The sequence below is a fragment of the Lynx canadensis genome, chromosome B4 (assembly GCF_007474595.2).
Source record: "Lynx canadensis isolate LIC74 chromosome B4, mLynCan4.pri.v2, whole genome shotgun sequence".
Taxonomy (NCBI): domain Eukaryota; kingdom Metazoa; phylum Chordata; class Mammalia; order Carnivora; family Felidae; genus Lynx; species Lynx canadensis.
Window position 1 is genome coordinate 91,812,117 of NC_044309.1, and position 27,408 is coordinate 91,839,524.

At 38.6% G+C, this 27,408-nt stretch overlaps 1 protein-coding gene across 2 annotated transcripts in view; it reads left to right on the plus strand.

Annotated features, from left to right (window-relative positions):
* Window positions 1–8,315: 8,315 nt before the first annotated feature.
* The window catches only part of CAND1 (cullin associated and neddylation dissociated 1), a 42,983-nt gene continuing 23,890 nt past the window's right edge, over window positions 8,316–27,408 (plus strand). The window contains exons 1-2 of one of the 2 annotated variants that reach the window (XM_030323154.1): window positions 8,316–8,756; window positions 19,770–19,913. In XM_030323154.1, coding sequence (XP_030179014.1) covers window positions 8,689–8,756; window positions 19,770–19,913 — 212 coding nt within the window. In that variant the 5' untranslated portion in view covers window positions 8,316–8,688. The remainder of the gene's footprint in view (window positions 8,757–19,769; window positions 19,914–27,408) is intronic. The other variant, XM_032594010.1, reaches the window with a different exon arrangement.

Consider the following 27,408-nt stretch of genomic DNA (forward strand, 5'->3'; position numbering starts at 1 on the left):
TCCAAAACCGTCCTGGAGTCTTAATCTGTCCTCCACCCTCATCCCTTGGCCACCTATTGATCTGCTTTGTGTCTTTACAGATGAGTTTGCAGTTTCTAAAATTACATATCAATAGACTCAGAGTCTGTACTCTTTTTTTCCTCTGATTTCTCTCATGTAAAATGATGCTTTTGAGATTCATCCATGCTGGTGGGTTTATCAGTGGTTCGTTCCACTTTGCTGCTAGGAAGTAATCCACTGTGTACATATATCCCAGGTTGTCTTTCTGTTCACCTGTCAGCAGACATTTGGGTTGTTTCCAGTTTGCACTACTACAAATAAATCTGATATTAACGTTCATGTTCTTCTCTTTGCGGTAGACACCCAGGAATGGAGTGGCTGGGATATATGGTAGATGTGTGTTTAGCTTTTGGAGAAACTGCCAAATTGATATCCAAGAGCAGTGTCTTAATGTTCCAGTTGTGCTGTATCCTTACCAACACATAGTATGAGCAGCCTTTTTGATGTTAATATTCTAAAAACTTTGTAGCAGCATCTCTTTGTAGCTTTGATTTGTCCTTTGATGCTAATGATATCGGGCACATTTTCATGTGTTTATTTGTCATCCTGTAACTTCTTTTGTGAAGAGTTTGGTCAAATCTTTTGTCCATTTCTTTAATAGGAATTTCTGTCTTCTTATTGAGCTCTATAAGTTCTGAGTAAAAGTCCTTTCTCAAATGTATCTTCTGTAAGTATTTTCTCCTGTTTTAAGCCTTATTTGGACTATTAAAAGTAGTAGTTTGCCCCAAACAAGAAACATTTTCCTTAAACCAATTCTAGATTGTGACATATGTTAAGAGTTAACAACTGCTTCCATTATAATAAAGCTCTCACACTTGTTAGGAAATGGTGCAATTTTTTTGTAGCATTCTCCACGAAATGTAAAATGAGTTTGAGGTATTTTGCTTAGATCATACAGAAAATTTTGTATTTTCCAAAGTGATATAAATACAATAAAAAAGTATTTTATATAATCAGCAATTTATTTCTAGAATGTGTTATTTCTATCACTTCACCTATTAGTATATATAATAATGATGCACTAATTTCACTGTATAAATACCCACTGTTGAAAGAATCCCAGTACCATTTCATTTAATTTATTTTTATTAAAATTGCCATTTTTTCCAACCTCATTTTACTGTACCTTTTTTTTCAATCTCTGATCCTGTGGACTCATTATTTCCATTTAATTACTTTTTCACACTTTTTCTCAAAAGTCAAAACTTGCATCTGGTGGTAAGCAGAATACCATTTTAAACAACGGGATCAGACCTCATCAGTACAACATCCATATTTAAAGCAAAATGCAGCGTTTGCTGAATTCTAGCACTTTCTTCTGCATCCTTCTGTAAAAACTGATAACCAGATTTACATTTGTAAAGTTATATTTTTAGTTGTCTGAAAATCCTGGACAGTGTTCTTATAAATTTAAATCAGAGGGTGTTATGATTTTAAAATGCCAGACTTATGAGTCAAAAGTAATAATGCAATGGTAGATGTTCCAAAGGAAACACCTCTGTGATATAAATAATCTTTGTAATGTTCTCTAATATGCTACAAATGTATTTCTAACTGTAAAAGAATAATCCCTTCATAGAATAACAATTCAGTTTGATTTAGAGTGCCACTAAAAATTAACCAAGAGCGTCTAGCAGTTGTTTAGAAGAGAGTAGATCATAGAAAAAACTCTAGCTGTGGAATTGTTTCCAAACAATTGGAAATAAATCTTCTTAAGATCAGTCTTCTACAGCATTTACTTCCTTTTGCATCTAAGGTGAATTCATTATTAACGAATGATCTGTTACAGGTGCATTTTGTGTTTATTTGTGTGCAAAGCTGTCTATGCTGACACACAATGACAACCGCCCTTTTCCTCCACTATTAACACATCAGCTTTGACATTTTACAAAGAATTATATTTCAGAAATTAGTAACTGGTTGAATAAGTATAGTTCTGTTCTCTTTATTTCCTTTAACTCAGTTTACAGCAAATCTATGAATTAAGCACAATCCACATTTACTTGGCAGAAGGCTGTTTTAAAATGAATGTCAAATAAACTTATTTTCTGCCAAGATTGTCTTTTTCCCCATCACCCATGCGGCATTCAATTCAGAATAAAATTCACCAATGAAACAAGATTTTCAATGTTTCGTGGTACTCATTCCTTGAAATGGTAATAGGTAGGACTCTAAACAAACCTCTATGCTCAAATGTGTAAAGTACCTGCATACTTGTATTAGTCAGCTTAAGCTGCTATAAGAAAATACCATAGACTGGGGTGGCTTAAAACAACAGAAACGTATTTCCCACAATTCTGGAGGCTGGAAGTCCCAGATTAGGGTGTCAGCATGGTTGAGTACCAGTGAGAGCTCTCCCCCTGGCTTGTAGTTGACTGCCTTCTGTGTCCTCACAGAAGAGAGACCTAGAGAGAGAAAGACCCATGACCCAGAGAGAGAAAGAACTCACGGTGTTTCTTCTTAAGGGCATTAATCTCATCATGAGGGCCCCATCCTTATGACCTCATCTAAACCAAAATACCTCCCAAAGGTCCTGTCTCCAAATACCATACCACTGGAAGCTGGCCCTTCAGCATCTGAACCTGTCACCCCTGTAAGGGTGGGGAGTGAATGAAACACACAGGTCAGTCCATAGGGATTCTATATATTCTTCTTGGGTATTCACATCACATTAGCATATGGAATGTCCTGAGATTTGTCTGGATTTAATAAAACTGTTTCCTAAACTTTTTTTTTAAACCAAAATGCTACCCGCCATAACACACACCCCCCAATAATATCTGCTTCTATTGACATCTTATGGAATTAGTATTTGGGACCAGTACATGGTTTGGGAAATGCTATGTTATAGCCCCCTTGTAATAATGGGAAGCCTCCTTGTAGTAATGGAAACTGATATAAAGCCCTGAAGCATCTTTTGGAAAATTAACCTGAACTGAATAGCATTCCTCTCAAATCACTGGGAAATTGTACGGTACTTATTAAGGCTTCAATAGTCATAAAACAGAAAAAGAAAGTTTCATTCTTTGTCATATCACTCCAGACCTATCATTTCCCTATACAAGAGTCATTGTCATTTTAAACTTGTCTTTGTTGCCCTTCCACATTCTCAGATGTCTCTTTCCACACATTCCCTCCACATATGTATGAAATGAGACACTTCTATTTTCTTAGAAGCCCTTAGATTGAAAATGTTAGGCATAAAATATCCCATTTTTAAAGAGACCCACGAAGCCATCCCTCTTAGAAGTGACTTTGTTACCATCATCCTAGCAACATCCTCTCAGTCCATAGAAGAGGGCTACCATGGGATAAGAGAACATTCTAAGAGAAATGTGGAAATCATCAGTTGACAGAAAGTGCTTGGTGCTGGGTCTTTCCTCCCCTTCCCGTTCTAAAAAACCAACCAACCAAAAACAAAATATCCCCACCACCCAGAAGAAATGAGAATCTCTGAAGGAAGAGAAAGTTCTGGAGAGCTTTGAGGTCTGCCCAAGATGTGTTCTTAAGGGTAAAGGAAAGTATTTGACAGAGTGTATTTGAGAGCAGTGATGAAAAAAACCAAAACACTAAATAAATTTCATGTTGGTACCCCCCAACTCCCCCTTGGGTGGTCGCCTACTGATTTGTGCCCTTTTGAGGAGAGCAGAAGAAAAATGGTGAGAAATGGCAGTACAGGAAGAGGTCTTGCAGTGCAGGAGTCTGAACCCCCTCCATAATGGCGAGGATGCCTGAGTTTCAGCAGGCGAAGTAAGCAACTCCCTTCAAAATAAGATAGGCAGGAGCCTTCGTGAGGGCCTCCATCTGTGAGTGCTATTTGCCACCTGGAGGACTAGGGAATGCTCAGATGTGTTAAGTCATGGACGTGTGCAGAAGGAAGACCTCTGAAAGACACGTTAAAGAACTTACAACCTTGACCCTCATGAGCCAGTCGGTCTTTGGGTATCTGCGATCAACAGTCAAGAGAGAGGTAGAACTATAAGCAGGTAAATAAAGAAAAATTTCCTCTTTCCCCTTATCTTCTCCCTTGTCATTCCCTTTAACTGTAAGGGGTATAGAAACAGGAGGTGGTGTCAGGATGGACGTTGAACAAAACTAGACTGAACTTTGAAGACTTCAAAGGTAAAGTTCTGGGATCTGCCCAATATGTCATTAAGAGTCATGTAAAAGAATTAACAGCGTTTGTTTGAAAAACAAAACACAAAGTAACATTTCATGCTTGTACCCCAACAACTTCATATGACTTCATAAGTCAATTGTATTGTTTCCATTGCCTTCTCTTTACTGAGAGTTATCTTTTGATAGTTATTTACATTTTACCATATTTACCTTTTATCATATTTACATCTTAAAGGCAATTTCAGGATCCATTCCTTTAGACAAAATACAAAAAAAAAATTGTATGAAATTTAAGATTTGGTCAACATGAATGTCTCCCCCAAATGAAGGAAAACGTCTTCTTGCTCATCTTTGCATCCCCAGTATCTAGTACACTGCCTAGAACAGTGTAGTCACTCAATAAATGTTTGTGAATTAAGCCAACCTACTGGTTGATATTTGAAGAAGCTTCAAAGAGCTGAAGGACACCATTTTTCTTTTCTTGTCTCAGTTTTCCATTATGACCATTGACTAGAAAGACAACTCTTGGACGACAGCCTTGTCTAGGTTTATTTATTTCCTTTTGCACTTAAAATTAATTTAGCATTTACAGATCCTTAAAGGAAAGCATTTTCCCACTGTTTAGTTACAAGCTATATTCAACAATACACAGATCAAATCTCTAAGAGGTCAAGAATACAAAACAGAATTAAGTATTTTTTGTGTGTGTGAAAAAGAAAGAGAGCATGAGCAGGGGAAAGGGGGAGAGAGAGGGAGAGAGAGAGAGAGAGAGACAGAGAGAGAGAGAGAGAGAGAGAGAGAATCTTAAGAAGGCTCCATGCCTGGTGTGGAACCCAACACGGGGATCTATCTCATGATCATGAGATCATGACCTGAGCTGAAATCAAGAGTCTAATGCTTAGCTGACTGAGGCACCCCCAAATTAAATACTTTTGAGTGTCTCTTATGAATTTGGCATGGGCTAAGTACTTGAAAGAAGCAGTAGTTGTTTAAAGTTGGTATACACTCTTAAGAAACTTACACTCTTGTTGGAGGCTAGAATATAAACACTATTATAGTGGTTCAAGATCCTAGAAAGAGACAGGGGAGATGAATAGCATTCCAGGTGGGGACAAGCGTTTTAGTACTGAGATTTGGAGCATAGGCTCTGAAACCACATAGCCTGGATTTTAATCCCAACTGTACCTTATTGGTGACCTTTAGCAAGTTACTTCAGCTGTTTGTGCCTCTCATACTTAAAATGTGGATTAAATGAATTTAGCACCTGACCTATAAGTAAGGGCTTATTATTATAGTGATGATTGTACAAAAACTTGGAGTTGGGTCTTTGAGGGACTCCAAAAATTGATGGGAGCAATTCCTATATTAGAATAGTGGGAGAAAGTTCAGGAAAAAAAGGGTTAGGGACAGATGAAGGGGGCTACTGATTGCCAAAACATTTGGACTTCATTCAGTAGTAGAGAGCCACTGAACCTTTTAAATTGCTGAGTGGCACTCTAAAAACAATGTTTTAAAATACTCTAAACTGGCTACGCAGAATGGTTTGGGATAGGACAAGTAAAAGACCGAGAGAATATTCTACTAATAATAGCTGACTTTTATTAGATGCTTTCCACGACCTTTGTAATGCCAGAAATATTATTTACAAATATTATTACGTTCCAAGTAGTGTGCTGAACAGTTTATATGGGATATCTGTTATAGACTGAACTGTGTGCCCCCCAAAATTCAAATGTTGAAGCCCTAACTTCCAGTGTGACTGTATTTGAAGACAGAACCGCTAAAGAGATCTCTGAGGTTAAATGAGGACACAATTACAACTGAATGAAGTTAAAAGGGAGGGACCCTAATGCGATAGGATTGGTGTCCTTAAAAGAAGAGAAGGAGATACTAGGGGTGTGGGTGCACACAGGAAAGACTACATGAGGACACAATGAGAAGGCCACCATCTGCAAGCTAAGCCCTTAGGATAAAATGACCTTGCTATTACCTTGGACTTGGATTTCTAGCCTCCAAAACTATGAGAAATCAAGTTCTTGTTGTTTGAGCCACCCAATCTATGGTATTTAGTTATGGCAACACTAGCTGGCTCAGACAATGGCTCCTTTGACTCTTTTTTTTTTTAATGTTTTTACTTTATCTTAGAGAGAGAGAGAGAGAGCATGAAAAGGGGAGGGGCAGAGAGAGAGGGAGACACAGAATCTGAGGCAGGCTCCAGGCTCTGAGCGCTCGGCACAGAACCCCAACCAGGTCTCGAACCCACAAACCGTGAGATCATGACCTGAGCTGAAGACGGTCGCTTAACCTGCTGAGCCACCCTGACTCTTAAAACAGCCAGATTGGATAATACTGTACTCTGATGATTGTAGTGTTAGCCATAAAGAAACGAGGCTCAGAGACCTTAAAATGAATTGCCTAAGACAGCTAATAAGTGTCAGTAAGCAGAATTTATATTCAAGCTGTCTGGCAACAAATATCATAGTTCAGTTGGAAACTGAAAAATGAAAGGATTTAATACACAAATGGAGAAAACATGAGTTGGTGTCTGACTAGTTCAGGCTAAAAAAAAATGTTATCACCAGATGACTGAGATTTTAAGCCTTGGGGTCCACCCGAGGTAAATGACCAGCTTGTTTGTGTGTGATGTGCAAAGCATAGTTAGTATAAATATTGTGGAAAGGTTGTTCAGAAGGGAGTTAACTGTGGCTGAAACTCTTAGAGAATGATGGTTGACTTGGGTAAAATGAGTGAAAAGATACGGTGCTACTAGGGAGGAACACAGCATTAAAGTAAAAGGACATGTGGGGGTAAACGAGGGGAAAATTTAGGTATGAATTATGAGGCCAGATCACATTTCATCGGTTTTAACCGTTATTGATTATAACAGTGCCTGACTTTTAGAAAAGACAACTACAGGAAAGAACAGTAGGGAAGCGTCAGATTTTATAGTTGGAAGTAAGGAGCTTTTTCTTTTTCTTAACAAGAGCAGTAAGAGAGACAATTTTTGTTGTCGCCTGACTGGGCTTTCCCATTCTTCTTTTAGAAAGGCCTGTTAGCTAGCTCCAATTCCAATTAAACAGATAAAAACGTGGGTACTAAAGCAAAAGATTTGGTATCTGATCTCCCACTGCTGTGTGTGTGTATGTGTGTGTCTGGAAACAATAAAATACACAACTGCAGGATTATTAAATCCATAAGAGCTGACTACAGAGGATAGTCCTTTAGATAATCTGAATAAAACGAGTAGGCCTGAATACAATCGTTGGTCGTTGACCTTCCTTGCTTTAGGGAGCTAGCTAGCTCTTTCATGCACTGAGGGAGCCAGCAGAGACTCCGCTGCCTTCAGAGGATGAGACTACCATCATTCTCAAGGATTAGCGCTAGGAAATCTCTATTACATCTCTGCCAAGAACACTAACTGATCCGCAATGCGCCTGCCCAAACCGCAGCAGCCAAGCTCTGCAGACACCCCACAACAGCAAAAAGAGCTGCAAGAGGAAATCCAAACCCGCGGCAGAAACCAAGGGCGCGGGGAGCTAAACGTTTTATCCACCACAACTGCCTCGCTAGACTACAAATCCCGGCATCCACTCCTCTCACGGAAGCCAATGAGGAAGCTACAAGTTCCTTCAGCCAATCACATCCTGACTCAGTGTAACAACCCCGACTGCATTCTGGGATTTGTGGTTTTCACGTGGCAACACTGTTCCCCCGTGGTGAAGGCGAAGTAGGCCACGCGTCCGATTCGAAATGAAAGCTCCTTTTAATAATTCTTATGTTGGTTGCCACGCTGCACCTTAATTATCAGTACTCTATGGCCTTATACTCCTTAAGAATCGTAAACCTTCCCCAGTACTGTCGTACAGAAAAAAAAAAATCAAGCTATTCTCAGATTACAGCATGCTCTTACCCCTCACCCCCCCCCGTCCTTTAACCGTCGCTTTCAAGTCTCGCGAGAACAGCCCATTTTGGTCGTTGTCATGCTTTCTGAAAGGCGGGTCACGCGAAGACTGACGGAGTCTTCAGCCAACAGGATTGCCTTTTAACTAGCGTCTCTACAGCGTGCGTGGGGAGACCTTCGTGAACCCTGACCCCAGCTCTCCGTGGCGTCCCGCGTTCGCCGCCCCCGCCCCTGGAGCGAAGGAGGCGGGTTTTGGCCTCTTGCCCTAGGGAGCGAGTGCGGAGAGAGTGGGAGCGAGACGGATCCGAGTAGAGGCGTCTAGCTCCCCGGAGAGGCCCTGTTGTATTCCTCGCTGCCCATGAGCTCGTTCTCCTGCGAGCAGCGCCGTCGTTAGGCCGGCCCCGAAGCCTCTGCTTCCTCCGGGACAGGCCCGCTCCTCACCGAGGAGGAGGCAGCCTGTCGAGGCGCCTCCCTAGTCCGCGTCGGCGTCGCTTTGCGACCCTGGAAGCGGGAGCCGCCGCAAGCGAGAGGAGGAGCCCCAGCTACAGCGGCGCCGGCAGCGGGCAGCAGCACCAGCAACGCCAGCGGGCGGGATCGAGGCCGTCAACATGGCGAGCGCCTCGTACCACATTTCCAATTTGCTGGAAAAAATGACATCCAGCGACAAGGACTTCAGGTGAGGCCGAAATCCGACCCTGCGCCCACCTTGGGGTGCCCCATCCGCGGCCCTGGCCCTCACACAGGCCTTGCCCCACCCCTTTGGCCTTGGCGGGTCTCTCTGCCTTCCCGAGGTCTCCGGCCCACCACCCCGCTCCCCGCTCCCGCAGGCTCCTGTGCGCTCCCACCTTCCAGCCCCCTCCCCCCATTCTTTAGGCGGTTGCCCGCCGCTGGTCTGAGGCCCCTTCTGCGTCCCCAGACGCCGCCACTGCATTCCCTGCCCCCAACCCCAATCCCGAGACATGATTCTCGCGTCCCAGGTGGCGTGAAGGGGCAAAATCACCCGCCGTTGTGGGGAAGGGAGTTGCTCTAGGCTTGGGGACCGGGAGGCCGGGCCTACCGGCCCGCCCGCCTCAGGCACTAGGCCGCCCTGCTCGCTGGGGCTCTGGCTGCTGCCCACTCCGGGCCCCAGGTGCCGCCTCTTTTCCCGCAGCTGGGAGTGCGCCTAGGTGCATTCAGCTTCAATGATGTGCTTGTTTTGGGGTGGCTGTTCCTGGATTGGGTTATAAACTTTTTCTTTGGACCATTCCTTTCGGGAAGGTGGGAAGAAGGGGGTGGGGTGGAGGGGAGCCAGGCTGGGGAAACTTGACTCGCAGGGTTTTCCCGCCAGCGTCTCTTGTCATTTTTCCTTGTCAGGTAAAAACTAAGCAGGAATTGGGGATTCCAGTCTCATTTCCTTATATCCAGAATTACTGCCAGAAAGGTGAATTCCTGAACCTTAAACAGAAGAGTAAAATGAGCAAATGGATCTTACTGATAGAAGTTTTCAAATACGGGGGTGGTGAATATGAAGCCTCACTTATTAGCAGTTCTGTTCCAGAAGACTTGTGCAATCGTTTCCAAACCTTGTAGCATGCGTATTGAAGAAATATTATATTTTCACGGGTTATCTTGGTTTCTCTCTCTCTCTCTCTCTCTTTTATTTTTATTTTTTGCATTACAGTAATTGTTGGATTTCTTCCTTCCTACTTCCTATCCTTATTTATCACAGAATAAATAAGCTCCTGGTCTAAAAACAAGCTTTATATTTCTTTGATACCTGTTTTGTTCTCTAAGGCTCGTTGATTGTGTTTTGTGTGCATTTTAAAGAAAAGAACAGATAGTCTTCTATTAAAATCGTGGCTGTAATCAAAGTCTTAAGGCTATAAGTTATAAGTCTACACAAGTTTTATGTAGATATGAACAGTACCCTTTAACACCTGAAAACCCATCCAGACCTTACCTGCCAGGAAGAAATTTCCCCATTTGTGAAAAGAGAACCATGAAAAATGTAATGATCACGTTCCTAATTAAATTGATGTGCTGGTGTATTCAAATGGCCAGTGAAATACAGTTCTGGTTCTGTGACTTCAAAGCCAGAAATGAATTTTTTAAAGTTTTGCTACCTAGGGAGTTAAGTATTGCATTTGAAACTTTTTAAACCCGGTTTGCTAATACCGAAGATTTTAGTGTTGTGACTTTTTGGAAGAGACGTGTTTGTTTTGGGTGGTGTAGATCAAAATCAAGATTATTGGAGAAAATAAAAGTTTTTTTTTTTGCTTTTTTTAGAGTTAGAATTCTGTTTACTTCCCTTTGGAGCTTTGCTTGCTCCCAGTGCAAGACACTGAAATTGAAATACATATTTGGGTGATATGTACACACACACATTTAAGTGTGTGTGTGTGTGTGTGTGTGTGTGTGTGTGTATTCATACTTAGGCTGTGTAGAGTGTGTGGTGAGATTTGCCCCCTTCCCATTTCTGTCTGTTTGGCTCATTCTGTAAAAGTACTCAATATCATTCTGATTGTATGCAATTTCATACTAGAGGTAGGTAGCACTTTCCTATAATGGCACTGTTTTGGTCAGCCAGTGAGACTTGTGTATGGGTAATATGTTTGGTATAAACAAATCAAGTCATGTGAATGTTGCATATGTGATTTTTGAATGAAGATACTTAAATTTCTTATAAAGATAATACATACATGCTTTCATGTTTTGTTTTTTAAACTATATGAAAGAAATATTGCTCTGATGTTAAGTTATAGTCAGTGTTGAACTTGATAAGGATTATCTGCCAGTTTCAGCCAGAGTAAATCAAAACACTGCTTGGTGGATTATTTTTCTAAAAGTGTAATATTGATATATTTCTAATAGTTGGTGAACATTATAGAAAGATAAGTGTGGAAACCGTGACTTGAGCAATTTGACATTAAGATTTTTTTAAAAAATTTTTTAATGTTTATTTTCGAGAGAGAAAGAGAGCCACACACACACAGAATGTGAGTGGGGGAGGGGCAGAGAGAGAGGGAGACACCGAATCTGAGGCAGGCTCCAGGCTCTGAGCTGTCATCACAGAGCCCGACGTGGGGCTCAAACTCACGGAGTGTGAGATCATGACCTGAGCTGAAGTCGGACGCTTAACTGACTGAGCCACCCAGGTGCCCCTTGACATTAAGATTTTTATTAACTCTGTTCTAAAGACATGTCTTATGTTCAAGCCATCTAGTTAACAGACAAGTCTTTGGAACTAAAGCACTGTGTATATTAAATTACAGATATTTAACAGATTGATTAAAATAGCACTTGAAGTCAAGTATTTTGAACATTTTTCTGTATAATTGCAGTACAGACATTTGAATGTATGTGTTCTATTTTAAAATTATGCCTTTTAACTTCTCACTTGAAATTTATTTTGGTATAAATATCATACTTTGTTGCTACATGCTTTAAAATATCTACCAACAGAAAGATCTTGAGGACAAAGTTAAAAGTCTGGAATATCAAACATGTGCAAGGGCACTTAGCACTACTTGTGCTAAGGGCAGAAGAAAACAATGCTATATCTGAAAAGAAAAAAAAGATTATTATTCTCATGGTGGAATCCATAGAGAATATGACCTGCTGGTCACAAAATATGGGTTCTAGTCATGGGTTCTAAGGAGTCTTTTCTGTGAACCATCTGTGAAATCTTGGGCAGGCTACTTTATTTGGGATTAAATTTTCACTTTGTACATGAGTGATTACAAAAGGTCCCTAATAGGCCTGAAATTTTAGGTCTCTGGATAACTACATAGTCTGTTCATGTAAAGAAATGGGTATAGGCTTCAAAATTTTCAGATGTCAGCATTTTTAAAGAATCATTTTGTAAGATTTAAATCATGGGTTCAGTTGGGGGGGGTCTAACGTCCTTTCGTGTTTTAGTATTCTGTATTCTTTGAAGGTGGTATCTTTTTTTTTTTAATGTTTATTTTTGAGAGAGAGAGAGCAAGCGCACGAGCACGAGCTTGCGAGGGGAAGGGCCAGAGAGAGAGGGAGACACAGAATCCGAAGCAGGCTCCAGGCTCTGAGCTGTCAGCACAGAGCTCGATGCCGGGCTCGAACTCACAAACTGGGAGATCATGACCTGAGCCGAAGTTGGACGCTTAACCAACTGAGCCACCCAGGCGTCCCTGAAGGTGGTATGTTAAGGTTTAGTGCCAGTAGTTAGGTAATTCTGTAGATAACAAAATGGAAACTTTAGTGTTCACGAATCATGTGAATGCTCCACTTATGAATATTAATGTTGAAAATTCAGTGAGTTGAGGTAACTAAAGTTTTGCTTTTATTTTCATATGCTTCACCACTAACTGAATTACGGTATTATGAGGAATCAAGAGCTAAAGAAAATTTACCATTATTTTATTTTTTTCTACATAATAGTTAACATTAATGCTTACTGTCGACTTCGTACACTTGATCCTAATTATCTTTATTATGATACTAGTAAAGTGAATACTAACAGTCTCTCTTCCAGTTGAGGAATCTTAGATGTGGTGATATTAATTAAGTACTTGCCCAAGGTGGGTTAGACATTAGATCTGGGATTTCCAGACACCCCCAGAGCATGAACTCTTAGCTACCATGTTATGTTACTTCTCCAGAATTTTGAGTAGAGTACATTTAAGACTAAGAACTTAAATTTCAGTTCCTTCTCAGGCTTATGGAATATTTTGTGCTAGAAGATGCTTTTAGTAACTCCCTGAGAAGGACTACAAAATGTTTAAGATCTAGTGCTTGCCCTCAGTAATACTCCATGCTTGTGGAATGGTTAAGACATTTTTATAAAAAGGTGAAGAACCCAGGGCAGTATGTAGTTATTAGGCTTAAGTGGCAGAGAAGATGAAAGCAAGGAGGTTGATGTTCATAGAGTGATCTGAGCTAGGCCTTGAAATTGTAGGTAGAGAAAATGAGTATAAGTATGAAAGCACACTGTACAAAACTCCATTGGGGGAGAGGGAGTAGGTAATTTTGACTGGAGCTGGGGGTCAGTATCGTGTAGGGAACTGATTGAGGGTGGGGACCTTGTTTCACTGAACTGAATCCTGTACTGTTTTGGCCTTGCGGGTTCTTAATAGGTGCTTGTTTTAGTTGAATGGATTTTAATTCCAGAGTTGAGAGAAAAGCATGTAAGGATTTTGGGAAATGTCTTCCAGAAACCACTGTAAAATCTCCCAATCTTTTTTTTTTTTTAATATCATTTGATACAATTTAAAATAATTTTTTAGTGCATTGCAGAATTTCCTAGCTTGATAATGGTTTATGTTACCAAATTTATTTATTTATGTGTTGTTTTGGACATTAGAAGGTATTTTCTCTTGGAAACTTTAAAATGCTAATTAATAAAAACCTCAGGTCTGGTATGGAATCATAGCCTTTTAGAGCTGGAAGGGACCGTAGAGGTCTTACAGCTGAAAGTATTACATGGGCATTTACAATAATGTAACAATAAATACTAGCTAAGTTCTCTGGACAACTTGTACTTGCAGAAAAGTAAGTTTAATCAGAAGAAATAGATTTGTAGAGGTTAAGAAGGTGATGTCTGGGCACTTTTTACGTACTTTGCTGGTTGATGGCAGTAAGCTACTGGATTTCACTTACGTGATTTTTCTTGATAAAGGTGTACTGCTAACGCTGATTATCAGCAATGATTAAGGCTCACCACTGAAAAATAGAAGAAAGACCTCATTGAGGAAACTGGGAAGAAGAAAGAGTACTAAAAATTAGTCTTATTTACATGAACAATACTAAGACTGTCCTAAATTCATGTTCTAAGGGAATAAATAAGAAAAAATGAGATAGTGGTAAGTTCTTTGAAAGATAATTGGTTCACTACATGATGCACTTGGCCGGTATTATTTAGCTTTCTTTTGGTAACAAGGGTAAAATTGTGTTTGTACATGAGGGGAGGGTTGTGAGAGCTGCTCATTGTGCAATATAAGGTATCTATTTCTACCACTGTTTCTACATCTCTACCTTGGATTTACTAGAGATGAATAACTCACCTCAAGGAACTTTCAGTTCAGTAGAATAAGCCAGGTGTTCCTAACTGTTTGCAGAGCCTGGCACGGTTCCTAATGATGGTACCCCCCAACTGCTTATTGAATAATGAATGAAATGGCACTGCCTGTAGGTTACATCCACCTAGGACTCCTGTAGAAGCCTGGAAGTTAACGTTCTAACTTCCCTGTCTCCCGTCTTAAGCCATTTTTATTCTTATTTTGTCCTGTTAGATTACCATCTACCAGATGGCCCAATTTGGAAAACCTTGATGTCACCCTTCTACCTTTCTCTGTCTCATTTAGTTCTCTGATGAGTATTTCTCAAATTAGTCTTCCCGTCTCAGGCCTCTTTTTAATCCAGTCTGTTGGTAACTCTTCCATTGGAGTTTTCTTTCCAAATGTCACAGCTGATCATTGCCTTCCCCACTAATTCCCATTGACTGCAAGACAAACTCTAAACTCCTTAGCTGTTGCCCACCTAAGATCACCGATGCTACTTTTCCCCAAATTTCTAACAAGCTCTATGTAACTAATTCAGTGGATATTTTCTTTGTTTATCTACTTGATATACAAGGACTGTTTACCACTTGTTACTCCTTGAAATTCTCTTGTAGAGTCATCCCTGACACAGGTTGGGTTTATTACCATTACAGTGAGGGAGAACACACACTATGCGAAGTCTCAGTAAAAAGATGTTGGGTCCTATTCATTTGGGTAATTTTGGGAAGGGTCTGAGGAAGTGGAGTTTCCCATTAGATTGGATTGTTGGAAAGTGGGGCAATTCCATCATTGGACATCCTAATACACGGAGGGCAAGACTAAAGCAGAGGCAAAACTAATTGAAGAAGAAGCAGTCACTTAATGAGTTAGAAAGGGGATGTTCCATATTTTGTGGTAAGTGAACTTGTCTGAGATGGATGTTCTATGAGGTTGTTTGTACAGGAAAACAATATGTTTTAGCGGTAAGTATCAGATTGGTTTGAAATAACATTGAGATAGAGGTATAAGCCTCAGATCAGTTCCTGAAGTGCAGAGCTACAGTTTTTTTCCTTCTCAGTCCTCACTTTTGGCTGCAGGGCATTGATTTATGGTGTGCACACCTTCACTCTTGCTGAGATTTTGTTGATTAGGATTCTGAGGAATGGACATTCAGTGTAGTCTGTAGTTAAGCCAGGTTTCTTAATCCTTTCTCCTGTTGTAAGATGAGTGGTGGAACCATCCAATGTGGCAGTGGCTGTTAAATCACAGTAAGACTCCTGAAGGGGTACATACCTGACTGTAACACCCAAGTCCTGTGGTTTTCCTCCTCCTCCTTTGTCCATTTTCTAACTCATCCCTTACCATCCCCATATCTAATCCATTTCAAAGACTTACTTTAACCTTTTAAATCTCAAATGATTGGTTCTTATTATTCTCAGTAGTTAGTACTATAAAGTTACTATGAATGTTGAATTAGTGATTCTGAGCCTTCTAGAAGTACAGTGGTAGGTTCCTGTGAGCCTCTAGTCACAACATTTTCATAGTTGGTTAGCTCATAACCTTGTTTTGTGTATTCTTGTTTAAAGACACCTTATTTAAACTACGTTGTTGATTCATTCACACATGCTCATGACCAGCAGCACTAACTTCATGCTTGAAAGAAGCTTATCTAATACGTGTATTTTTTTCTGGAAGATACATCACAGCCGCCTTGTAGTTTGGTAACACTAGACAGTACTTCACTATGCTTGGGGTTCATTTTAAACAGCAAAATTACTAACAGAAAGCACAAACATGCAAAAGATGTGGCAATACATAGAGAAGAGGATACTCTACAGTGTGTGAGCTGAAACAAGAATGCATTTACTCTGCTAATAATGAGGATCGATTGTATGTCCAATTTTCTTCCTCCATTGATTGTCATAACCCTCGTTCTGGCTACCATCATTTCTCACTTAGACTGCTGCACGAACTCTCCTAACTGTTCTCCATTCAATTTGGCTGAAGGAAGCTTGGTTCTCTCCAAACTCTTACCATAGTGTATGTAGCTGGAGGAATGTTTCTGAAATGCACATTTAATCATTTCCATAGTCTCCCCATCTCTACCTCAGATGCCTTTCAGTAGCTTCCCATTGCTTTTAAAATAAAGACTAAAATCCTAATAAGACCCCCAAATCTCTTTAACCTCCTGGTCCTTGCTTACTTGGCCATCTCCCTGCTCCCCGCCCCCCCAAAAAAATTTCCTGCTCATGCTTCAGGTCTCACTCTTCCCTGGTGCACAACCCCCCAATGCAGTCTACATCAGGTTATTTTGTTATACCATTGAGTTCTCTTTGTGCCGTATTCCTTTCCTTCCCTTCTTAGCATTTATCTCTGTTCATAATTACATATATAATTAACCCATATATGTAGTTTTTTTTTAATTAAAATGTCTCTATTTGACTGTATTGTAAGCTTCAAGACCGCAGAACTATGTGCTTTTACCATCTCTTGTTTATACAGAGCCTAACATAGTACTTGATACATAATAGGTTCTCACTACATAGTCAGTGAGTATGTAAGACCTTTCTTGTCCTGACCTCAACCTACATTTCCGTCTTCTTCCTGTTAGGTTTCTTTCTATTTGTGTCCCAGCCATTCTTAACTGCTTCTTGGCCCTTCACTCATGAAGCGTTACATCCCTTCGCATTGCTGTTGGTGCTACCAACCCCACCCCACACTAACACAGACAAAAATGAAAATTTTAAATCCCAAACCAGCTTTCCCCATGCAAATTAACACTCAAAGGTGTTAATCCTTTGAGATCCAAACCAATAGTCTGTTCTTTGGTGGGATGATTGTCAAATGTCCTTGAGTATTTTTCAAAATCTGTAAGATTGGGATTTGTACATTTACCTGTCTGCCGTATTAGATGAAAAGGTTAAGAGGAAGGGACTGAGTCTATTTTATCATCTTCGTTCTTAGCACCATACCTAAAATAGTAAACGCTTAAGAGACATTTTACAAATTGTCTTTTGAATCTGCCATGGACAGATTTTAAGCTTGTCAAACAACTTTTTTATAAGATGATTTATAGTGCAAATTTTTATATCAAATTAACAGAAGGAAGAAATTCTTAGAACCTTCTGGTTTTGGGGTCACCATAAAAAGTAACTTTTGGTATAACTTAATACTATTTCAATCTGTTTTTCCTCATTTGTAAAAATACCTGTTGCTAATTTTACTGGTGCTTATTTCAACTTTAAAAAAAATGTTTAACCATTAATCATAGGTTTAAATTAAAAAATACTTGTATTGAAGTGTAGTTGACATACAGTGTTATATTTCAGGTGTATGACATAACGATTCGACAGTTTTAATTTTGTACATTACACAGTCGTCACCATAAGTATAGTCACTATCTGTCATCATACTAAATTATTACAGTATTGACTATATTCCCTATGCTTTACTTTTCATCCCTGCCATTTATTTCATAACTAGAGTTTGTGCCTCTGAATCCCCTTTAATACCCTCTAGGTCCATATATGCTGTTGAAAATGACAAGATTTCATTCTTTTTTGTGGCTGAGTAATATTCCATCATTCTTTATCAATCAGTGGACAGTTAGGTTGCTTCCATATCTTGGCTATTATAAATAATGGTGCAATGAAGTTAGGGGTGCATATATCTTTTTTTTTTTTTTAATTTGTTTAATGTTCATTTATTTTTGAGAGAGACAGAAAGAGAGGGAGACACAGAATCTGAAGCAGGCTCCAGGCTCTGAGCTGTCAGCACAGAGCCCGACACAGGGCTCGAACTCACAGAGTCTGAGATCATGACCTGAGCTGAAGTCAAACGCTCAGCCAACTGAGCTACCCAGGTGCTCCGTGTATATATCTTTTTGAATTAGTGCTTTTGTTTTTGGGGGGCAGATACCCATCAGTGGAATTGCGTCCTATGGTATTTCTATTTTCAATTTTTTGAGGAACCTCCATACTGTTTTTCCTAGTGACTATACCAGTTTGCGTCTTAACCATCAGGGCATGAGGGTTCCCTTTTTTCCACATCCTTGCCAATACTTGTTATTTCTTGTATTTTTGATATTGGCCATTCTGACTGGTGTGAGGTGATACCTTGTGGTTTTGGATTAATCATAGATTTTTGAAAATGAGTAGACTCCTCTGAGGTCAGGAGCCAAGGTTTATTTACTTTTTGTCCTTTCTCATAGTCCAGCCTTTGTAGCATAATAGGCAGTGAATAAATAAGTGGTAAATAAAGGAAAGAACCTGTGTACCAGTAGACTCCCTTCAGAACCATAAAACAACTTTTTGCCTTTAGATTATTTGCTTTTTTACCTAAGTTGAAGATTGCCATATTCTTTTCAACCAGATAATAAGCGTTTCAGGGGTCTTTAGAGCGCCTAACTACTAACTACTGACGTTTTATTTCATGGATTTTATGTAAGTTGAATGGCTAAGATGTTAAATGGCTTAAGGTGTGTAAAGTGCCTGCATTCGTATGCTGCTCATTTCTGTTTTTTATTTTCTAGAATATCGTGTGGTTTTAATTTCATTTGTCATCATATAAAATGGAGAGGAGCTTCCAATTAGAACTGTGTTCATTTAAAAAAAGTGCATGCTTACTTTACCTTGTGTAATGCCAATTTGAACACAGGCTTTTCTTTATAAGCTGTTTTATAAAACTTGGTAAGAATTGTGCTTGCATTATAGTTTAAAACTTTGTCAAATCAGCATTAAGTGAATGAACATACTAACTCCTTAAATTCCTAAATAAGTTGTTTTGCTAGTCCTTATCCCATAGTTTATTGCCTATATTGCCAGACTATCTGTGTAGTTATTTATCGTTTCAGCTCCAATAGTTGTGTTTTTTAATTGATCTAAACATGGATTTGACATTTCTGTACGTAACATAAAATAACTACACTTCTCCTCAAACTGGATCTGGTTCAAATACAGGAGAAAAGCATTAAGTAATTGTTATTTAAGTAAGGTTATTTCAATAAGTAGAGAAGAACCAAGAACTATGGGAAAAATTCATTTGGCCCTTAAACAGATTTGAGAGGCTTTATTTCAATGTGATTATATATATTACTACGAGAAATTACTTTTAAGACCGTTGTTTGGTGAGGTATATGAGGAAAAAATCTGAACATCTGTTTACCTTATTTTTGTCTCCTGTTAACCCTTTACTTTAAAGCTGAGATTAGACAGTTGATCAATCTGGGTTTTTTGTCAGACTATTCAGTATTAAACTTGTCTGTGGAAGTGGTTTTTGAGGGGTCTGGATGTCAGATGGAATGATGTTCTAGAATCACCTCTTTATCATTTTGAAAATACACCTGATACCTTGTGATGGGAGTTGGGGTAGAGGTGAGAATTTGTATTTTGGAAGTTTCCCAGTAATTTTGTAATGTGTGACCCACCCCCCGTGCCCCAACACACACAATAGTAAACAAGAAGGTATTCTTAATGTTTGTAGTTAAAGGCTTCCTAGATAAAATTCAAACTGCATGCAAAGAAAAAATAAAGGCACCTTTCTCCTCCTGGAAGCAATGATGCTATTAATTAGAATGAAAGAGCACTCACTGTAGGTCCTGTCAGTAACTTAAAACAGGACTAACCTGGAGGAGAATCTTTTTTTTAAAATTAATGCTTAAAAATGTTTAATTACCAATCAGTTTAATTTTTTGATAGGTTTATGGCTACAAATGATTTGATGACAGAACTGCAGAAAGATTCCATCAAGTTGGATGATGATAGTGAAAGGAAAGTAGTGAAAATGATTTTGAAGTTACTGGAAGATAAAAATGGAGAGGTACAGAATTTAGCTGTCAAATGGTAAGTGTTTTTTACTTGCTTCCCACCTCCACCACCCCATTAAAAAATTTAGTGTAATAGTTGGTAAATTATCTTAGTCTTGTGCTGTGTCTTTCTGTAGTTTTCTTTAGGGTTTGCAGGTGAGTCGTGGGTGTTTAATGTTTGTAAGTGGTACATACACACTTCTTAAAGTTTCTATATTGACTAGATGTGGCTTTTTATGGTATTTATTATTTAAAAAAATTTTTAATGTTCATTTATTTTTGAGAGAGAGACACACACAGTGTGAGTGGAGGAGGGGCAGAGAGAGAGAGGGAGACACAGAATCTGAAGCAGGCTCCAGGCTCTGAGCTGTCAGCACAGAGCCCAACGTGGAGCCTCGACCCTTATACCTAGAGATCATGAAGTTGGACACTTAACCGACCGAGCCACCCAGATGCCCCTATTTATTTATTTTTAAAGTTTTGAGAGAGGGAGGGAGGGAGGGAGGGAGCGGAGGGGAGTGGGAGAGAGAGAATTCTAAGCAGGCTCTGCACTGTTGGCATGGAGCCCAATGCGGGGCTCAAACTCATGAACCCTGAGATCATGACCTAAGCTGAAGTTGGATGCTAAACCGGCTGAGCCACCCAAGTGCACCTATGGTATTTTAATTTGCGTGAAATATATATATGAAACTTCAGAAAGAGTGGTTCTTTCACTTGTTTGACTTGATTTTTTTTAGCTGGGTTACAAGGCCTCCCTGCCTCTATTCATCTCTGTATGAAAATTTAAGAACCAATGATCAAGGGAAATAAAAAATAAGAAGACTTTGTAAACAATAGCAGCAGTTAAAACCATAGTTAGTCCAAATTAACAGTGATGACACAGCAGTTACAAAGAATTATTCCTAAAAATTGTGGGAATTCCAATTGTTTTTGTGTACAGTGCAGTAGGAGCATCTAATTGGGCATGATATTGACAGTTTGCCTCTTACTTTTAGTAATCAGGTACAGAATTTGAGTTCTCAGTAAATTCTATTCACAAATAGTTTAATTTATGCATATCAAATACTAGAAAACCTTAACAATTTACGTAGTAAGTTATTAGAAAGTATAACGTTTAGTTTCATATGACAGATTAGGGAATTTTGTCATTTTGTATGCCCTATGATAATTAGGCATCAGTTTAAATAAAGCATTAAATAAAGTCTCATGATTACTTTTTTGTTGCATTTTATTTATAAAGGTTTTAAGTTTGTTTTAGGCTAAGCTTTTACATACTTGCTGTAAAAACAGGCAAAAATGTGAGAAATCATTGGTCATCATAGAATTTCTAGACCTGCAGTACAATTTTCTTTAACTTGGGACATTTGCAAGTTTAAAATGTGTCTTCAAAAGATAAGATGCAGAATAATGCAAATGAGTATAATTTACTTTAATCATGATTTTTTATCTTTTATTGTTTTTGCCTGTGCTTAATAAAATTAAGTTCTGTTCAAAATATATGCTGAGCATTTACCAGCTTTTGAAAGTAGTGTTTGTCCCAGGTTGAGAGTTGAGAGGTACATAGCTCTTACTTGGATGTATCATTAGGAACCTGAGCTTTTGATGTTTTGAAGACCTTTTATACTTAAAATTAACAGGTTGGGGGAAGAAATGGCATATGTTCAGGAAAAAAGAAAGGAATTAAGATGTAAACAAAAGTAATACAGTAGGAGATAAAACCCAAGAGTGATTCTTGGAGGAGGGAAAATCACAGTAGATAAATTACTAAGTAGCCTTATTGAGAAATTGGGAAAATTATTAAAGAATCTATCACCCAAAAGAAACTCAGGCCCAGAAATCTTTCACACAAGTCTTTGAAACCTCAAAGAACAGATAATTCCAGTACAGAGAGTTCTAGGACTATTTCAGAACATAAAGTATGAAAACTTCCCTGTCTTTTATTTAAACCCAACTACTGATAACAAATCCTGACTGAAGATAATACTAAAAAAGAAAAGTACAAACCATTTAAATGTTAAAAGTATAATCCAACAATATAGTAAGTGTAATAGACCACGATCAAGTGAGATCAATCCCAGGAATATGAGGACAATTCAGTATTATGTGCTTGATCAGTATATCTCATCATGTTAACAGATAAGAGGAAGAAAAAACAGTTGTCAATGCACTGGTAAGATTCAGCATTGACAATTAAAAAACAACAACACAAAACACAACACTTAGGTCAACAACAACAACACAAAACAGAACACTTAGTTAGGTTACTTAGTGTAATTAGAGGAGTGAAACACCTTCCAAAGACCAATATCCTACTTAATATGTCATTGGAGTGAAGAACAGGTCAGGTCAGGGATGCTTTATCTGACTAGGGAAAATTCGCTACCTGTTTCAAGGGAAACATTTAATAACATGGAGTTGACAAGACCTATTTTAGCATTACAAGTACACAAACATATAAATTCATACCTCAGCCCAAAAGCCAATAAATTACCAGATACCTTTACAACTAAAATCAGCTACAAAGCAAAGATGGTCTCTATCTCCACTAGATTCTCTTTGAAGGTATTAGTCACTGTAGGACAAGTGGGTAATAAAACTGGACACGTAAGAATTGGAAGAGGTTCATGGGAACGTGGGAATAATCAAGTCAGTCAAAAAAATTTAACGCAAATAGGAAGAATTCAGTGAAGTAATACGATGTGAAAGTAATGAACAAAAATCTGTAGCTTTCATATAAGCAAGCAGTAACCAATTGGAATATCTCATGGAATCAAATGTTCATGTATTACAGCAACAGAAAGACAAAATGCCTAGGAATGAAATGTAACAAGAAGTGTGAAGTGGTGACCTTGAGTAAGGGTATTGTATGGTGTATGTAAGGTTATAGTTTTATCTTTTTCAAAACTTAAGGAAAACTTTAAAATATTTTTGACCCCTGACAAAAATGTACTTGGAATAAATGGAAAGACATTCCATGCCCTTGGATAGGATAACTCAACAAGTTGTTGGTTCTCTCCAAGCTTAGTGCTAACTTACTTGTAAAAATCAGTTATTTCCACAAGCTAGACAAGTTGATTCTAAAGTATATTTTAATAAATATTTTTAAATTTTCTTTTAATGTTTGTTTATTTTTGAGAGAGTGAGCACGAGATGGGGAGGGGCAGAGAGAGAGGGAGATGATGAATCTGAAGCAGGGTCCAGGCTCTGAGCTGGCAGCATAGAGCCCGATGTGGAGCTTGAACTCATGAACTCTGTGAGATGATGACCTGAGCCGAAGTTGGACGCTTAACCAACTGAGTCACCTAGGCGCCCCATTTTAAAGTATATTTTGATGGGAGAGGGAAGGAGGCAGGTGTTTGCCAAGAAAAGTCTGAAAAAGTATATCAGTTGCTGAAGTTGGAGAGGTATTGCTTAGCCCTACTAGATATGAAGAGACTATTATGTTTCTCTAATCACAGTAGTGAGGCATTAATGGACAAATGGAGTAAAATAGAATAGAAACTACGTGATGGTGGGGCGCCTGGGTGGCGCATTCGGTTAAGCGTCCGACTTCAGCCAGGTCACGATCTCGCGGTCCGTGAGTTCGAGCCCCGCGTCGGGCTCTGGGCTGATGGCTCAGAGCCTGGAGCCTGTTTCCGATTCTGTGTCTCCCTCTCTCTCTGCCCCTCCCCCGTTCATGCTCTGTCTCTCTCTGTCCCAAAAATAAATAAACGTTGAAACTACGTGATGGGAAGTTGAACTTTTTTTTTTTTTTTTTTAAAGACTGGTTAACCATTTGAAAAAGATAAAATTGTATTCTTATCTCACATACAACATTCCTACTTAAGGTCACCATTGTTTTGTTTACCTTAAAGTAGTTTTGCCTGTTTTAGAACTTCATATAAATGGAATTATACAGTATGTCCTCTTTTGTGTCAGCTGTTCTCACTCACCATATCTGTGAGATTCATCCATGTTGAGTGTATTAGTATTTCTTGACTTTTTATTACTGATTAGTAGTCCATTGATATCTATTTATGTATTTGGTTTCTTTCTTGGGTTTGGCTATTTTGAATAGAGATAAAATGAACATTCTTGTATGAGTCCTCTTTAGGATATAGGTCTTTCCTTATGGATAAATACCTAAGAATGAAATTGCTGTTGTCCATTTAGATTTTTAAGAAACTGCCCAGTTGTTTCCCAAAGTATTTTATCATTTTACACGAATGTCCCAGTTGTTTCCACATTCTCCTCGGCGTTTGGTTTTGTCACTTTTTAATTTTAGCCATTCCAATAAGTGTATAGGTGTAGTTTTTTTGTTTTTGTTTTTGTATAGGTGTAGTTTTAATTACATGTCCATGATGACAGTGTTGTTTTGTGTTTGTTAGACTTTTTTTTTTTTTTTTTTTTTGCTGGACTTTTCCCAATTGAGGCGGGGAAATATAGGCAATTCATATATATACATATATTTTATATTTTCTCCCAACTTGATAAGCTTAAGTTTTTAATTTTAGTTTTAAATTCAGTTTTGTTTGATTTAATTCATAAATTAATTTTAACTTTCGTGGTAATTGTTTTCCCTATCATAAGAAACCTTAGTTTTACCTTTTGTTGCAACAATTTTCTCTTGTTTTTTTCTAAAAGCCTAGGAGTTTCAGCTTTTACTTTTAGTCCTGTGATCTGTCTTGAATTTTTTGTGAAGTAAGAATTGAGTTTTTTTTTTTAATTTAATTTTTTTTAATGTTTATTTAGAGAGAGAGCACGTGTGCAAGTAGGGGAGGGAGAGAGGGATACGCAGAATTGAAGCAGGCTCCAGGCTCCGAGTTGTCAGCACAGAGCCTGATGTGGGGCTCGAACGCAGGAAATGCAGTATCATGACCTGAGCCAAAGTCGGATGCTTAAGCAACTGAGCTACCCCAAGTTCATTTTTTTTCACATAAATTTCCAGTTGCTGAAGCAACATTTCTTGAAAACACCTTCTTTTCTCTATTGAATTGCATTGATATCTTTGTCAAAAATCATTGACTATTAAAATGTGGGTTTATTCCGAGGCTCTGTTGTGTCTCTGTGTATTCTTTTGCCAGTACAAAACTGTTACATTAGTGTAGTGTATTAGTCAGCCTTGCCACTATTGACTTTTTGGGCAGATAATTCTTTGTTGTGAAGAGCTATCCTGTGCCTCCTGTGTATTGTAGGATGTTTAGTAGCATCGTGGCCATTAGCCACTATTTGCTAGTACCATTCATTCCTTCTTCCCCCCGGGAGTGACAACCAAAAATGTCTCCAGACATTGGTAGCTGTCTGTTGGAGGGTAAAAATTGCCCTTTGTTCAAAAATGCTGGTATAGATCTGTAGAAGCCTGATGTAAGGTAGTGTAAGTTCTGTAGCTTCATTCTTCCTTTCCCAAGAGAACTTTGATTTTTAGTTGTTGGTTTTTGTTTTTGTTGTTTTGAATTTCCATGTAAATTTTAGAATCAGTTTGTCAATTTCTCTTCTTCAAATAAGTTTGCTCAAATTTTGATGGGGATTGTGTTGAAGCGATATAGATTTCTGAAGAGAATCAACATCTTAACAATACTGAGTGTTTTCACAGGGAACCATAGTATCTCATACTTTCCTGGTTAATAGTAGTTTTTGTTAATTCCTTGGGATTTTCTACCTAAACGGGTCATCAGTGTCATCGGTGAATATCCTCTTTCAGTTCTGATTTTGATAATTTGTGTTTTCTCTTTTTTTTCCCTCAATTCATCTAATTAGGGATTTACCAACTTTACTTACTAAAGAACTAAGTTTTGTTAATTTTCTCTATTGTTTGTTGCCTATTTCATAGATTGCTTCTCTTTTACTATTTTCTTTTCATCTTCTTCCTTTCACATTTTTAAGCATTTAAAGACATATATGTGCCTCTAATTACTTCTTGAGCTACATTCTACAAATTCTGGTAGAAATCTATTTTTTAAGATTTTAATTTTATTTTTAATTTTTTTTAATGTTTATTTATTTTTGAGAGCGAGAGACAGAGCACGAGCAGGGGAGGAGCAGAGAGAGAGGGAGACACAGAATCTGAAACAGGCTCCAAGCTGTCAGCCCAGAGCCCGACGTGGGGCTCGAACTCAAAAACCATGAGATCATGACCTGAGCTGAAGCCGGACGGACGCTCAACCGACTGAGCCACCCAGGCACCCCAGGATTTTATTTTTAAATAATCTCCATATCCAATGTGGAGCTTAAACTCACAGCCCTGAGAACAAGCGTTGCATGCTCTACTGAGCCAGCCAGTGCCCCTAGTCTGAAACATTTTTAATTCAGCGTGATTTTTCTTTGATCCATGGGTTATTAGAAGCAATTGTCAAATGTTTGGAGGTTATCTAGATGTTTATTTTTACTGGTATCTAATTTAATTCCATTTTGGTCAGAGAACCATACTCTTTAAAATTTCAGGATGTTTGTTTTGTCTACTTAGGTTTCTTTTATGGTTCAGCGTGTGGTACGCCTTGGTGAATGTCCCATCTATACTTGGAAGAAAGTATATTCTGCAGTAGTTGGGTATAATGTTTTAGAAAGGTCAGGGTAGTTGATAAGGTTCAGATTTATATCCTTTGTGTTTTTTTTGTTGTTGTTGGTATTAAATACCGAGGAGTGTTTAAGATTTCCAACTATGATAGTTTATCTTTGATAATCAGTTTTTGCTCCCATGTATTTTAAAGCTATATGACTTAAGTGCATATACATTTATAATTATGTCTTCTTGATGTTTGACCTTTATGGGCATAGAATGTTTCTCTTTAAATATACCTTATTGTGAAATATATTTTCTCTTATGTTAATATGGAAAAGCCACACTAGCTTTTTTTCAAAGCTTTTTAAAAAAATGTTCTATTTACTTTAGAGAGAGAATAAAAACAGGTAGGTAGGGGAGGGGCAGAGAGAGGGAGGTGCCGAGGATCTGAAGCAGGGTCCGCACTGAGAGTAGTGAGCCGGATGTGGGGCTCAAACTCAGAAACCATGAGATCATGACCTAAGCCGAAGTTGGACACTCAACTGACTGAGCCACCCAGGCGCCCCCACCCCAGCTTTTTTAAGATTAGTGTTTGCATAATGTATCTTTTTTTTATTTTTCAGTTTAATCTGAATCTGTGTTTTTATCTTTAAATGATGTGTCTTGTAGACAGCAGATAGTTAATTCTTGCTTTTTTTTCTGATTGTTTCATGGTTTTTGCCCTTTAATAGGAGTGCCTATGTAGTCCATTGACATTTATTGTAAATATTTGATTTGTTTGGATTTAGGTGTGTGTCATTCTTCTTATTTTGTTTTTGTTGTTGTTCTGGGTTCTTTTTTTTTTTTCCCTGCCTTCTTTTGGGTTAATCACATATATTTTTAAAAAATGTTTATTTACTTTTGAGACAGAGACAGAGACAAAGTAAGAACAGGAGTGGGGGAGCAGAGAGAGGGAGACAGAATCCCAAGCAGGCTATGCACTGTCAGCTCAAAGCCTGACTGGGCGATCTCAGGACTGCAAGATCATGATCTGAACTGATAGGAAGGGTTGACA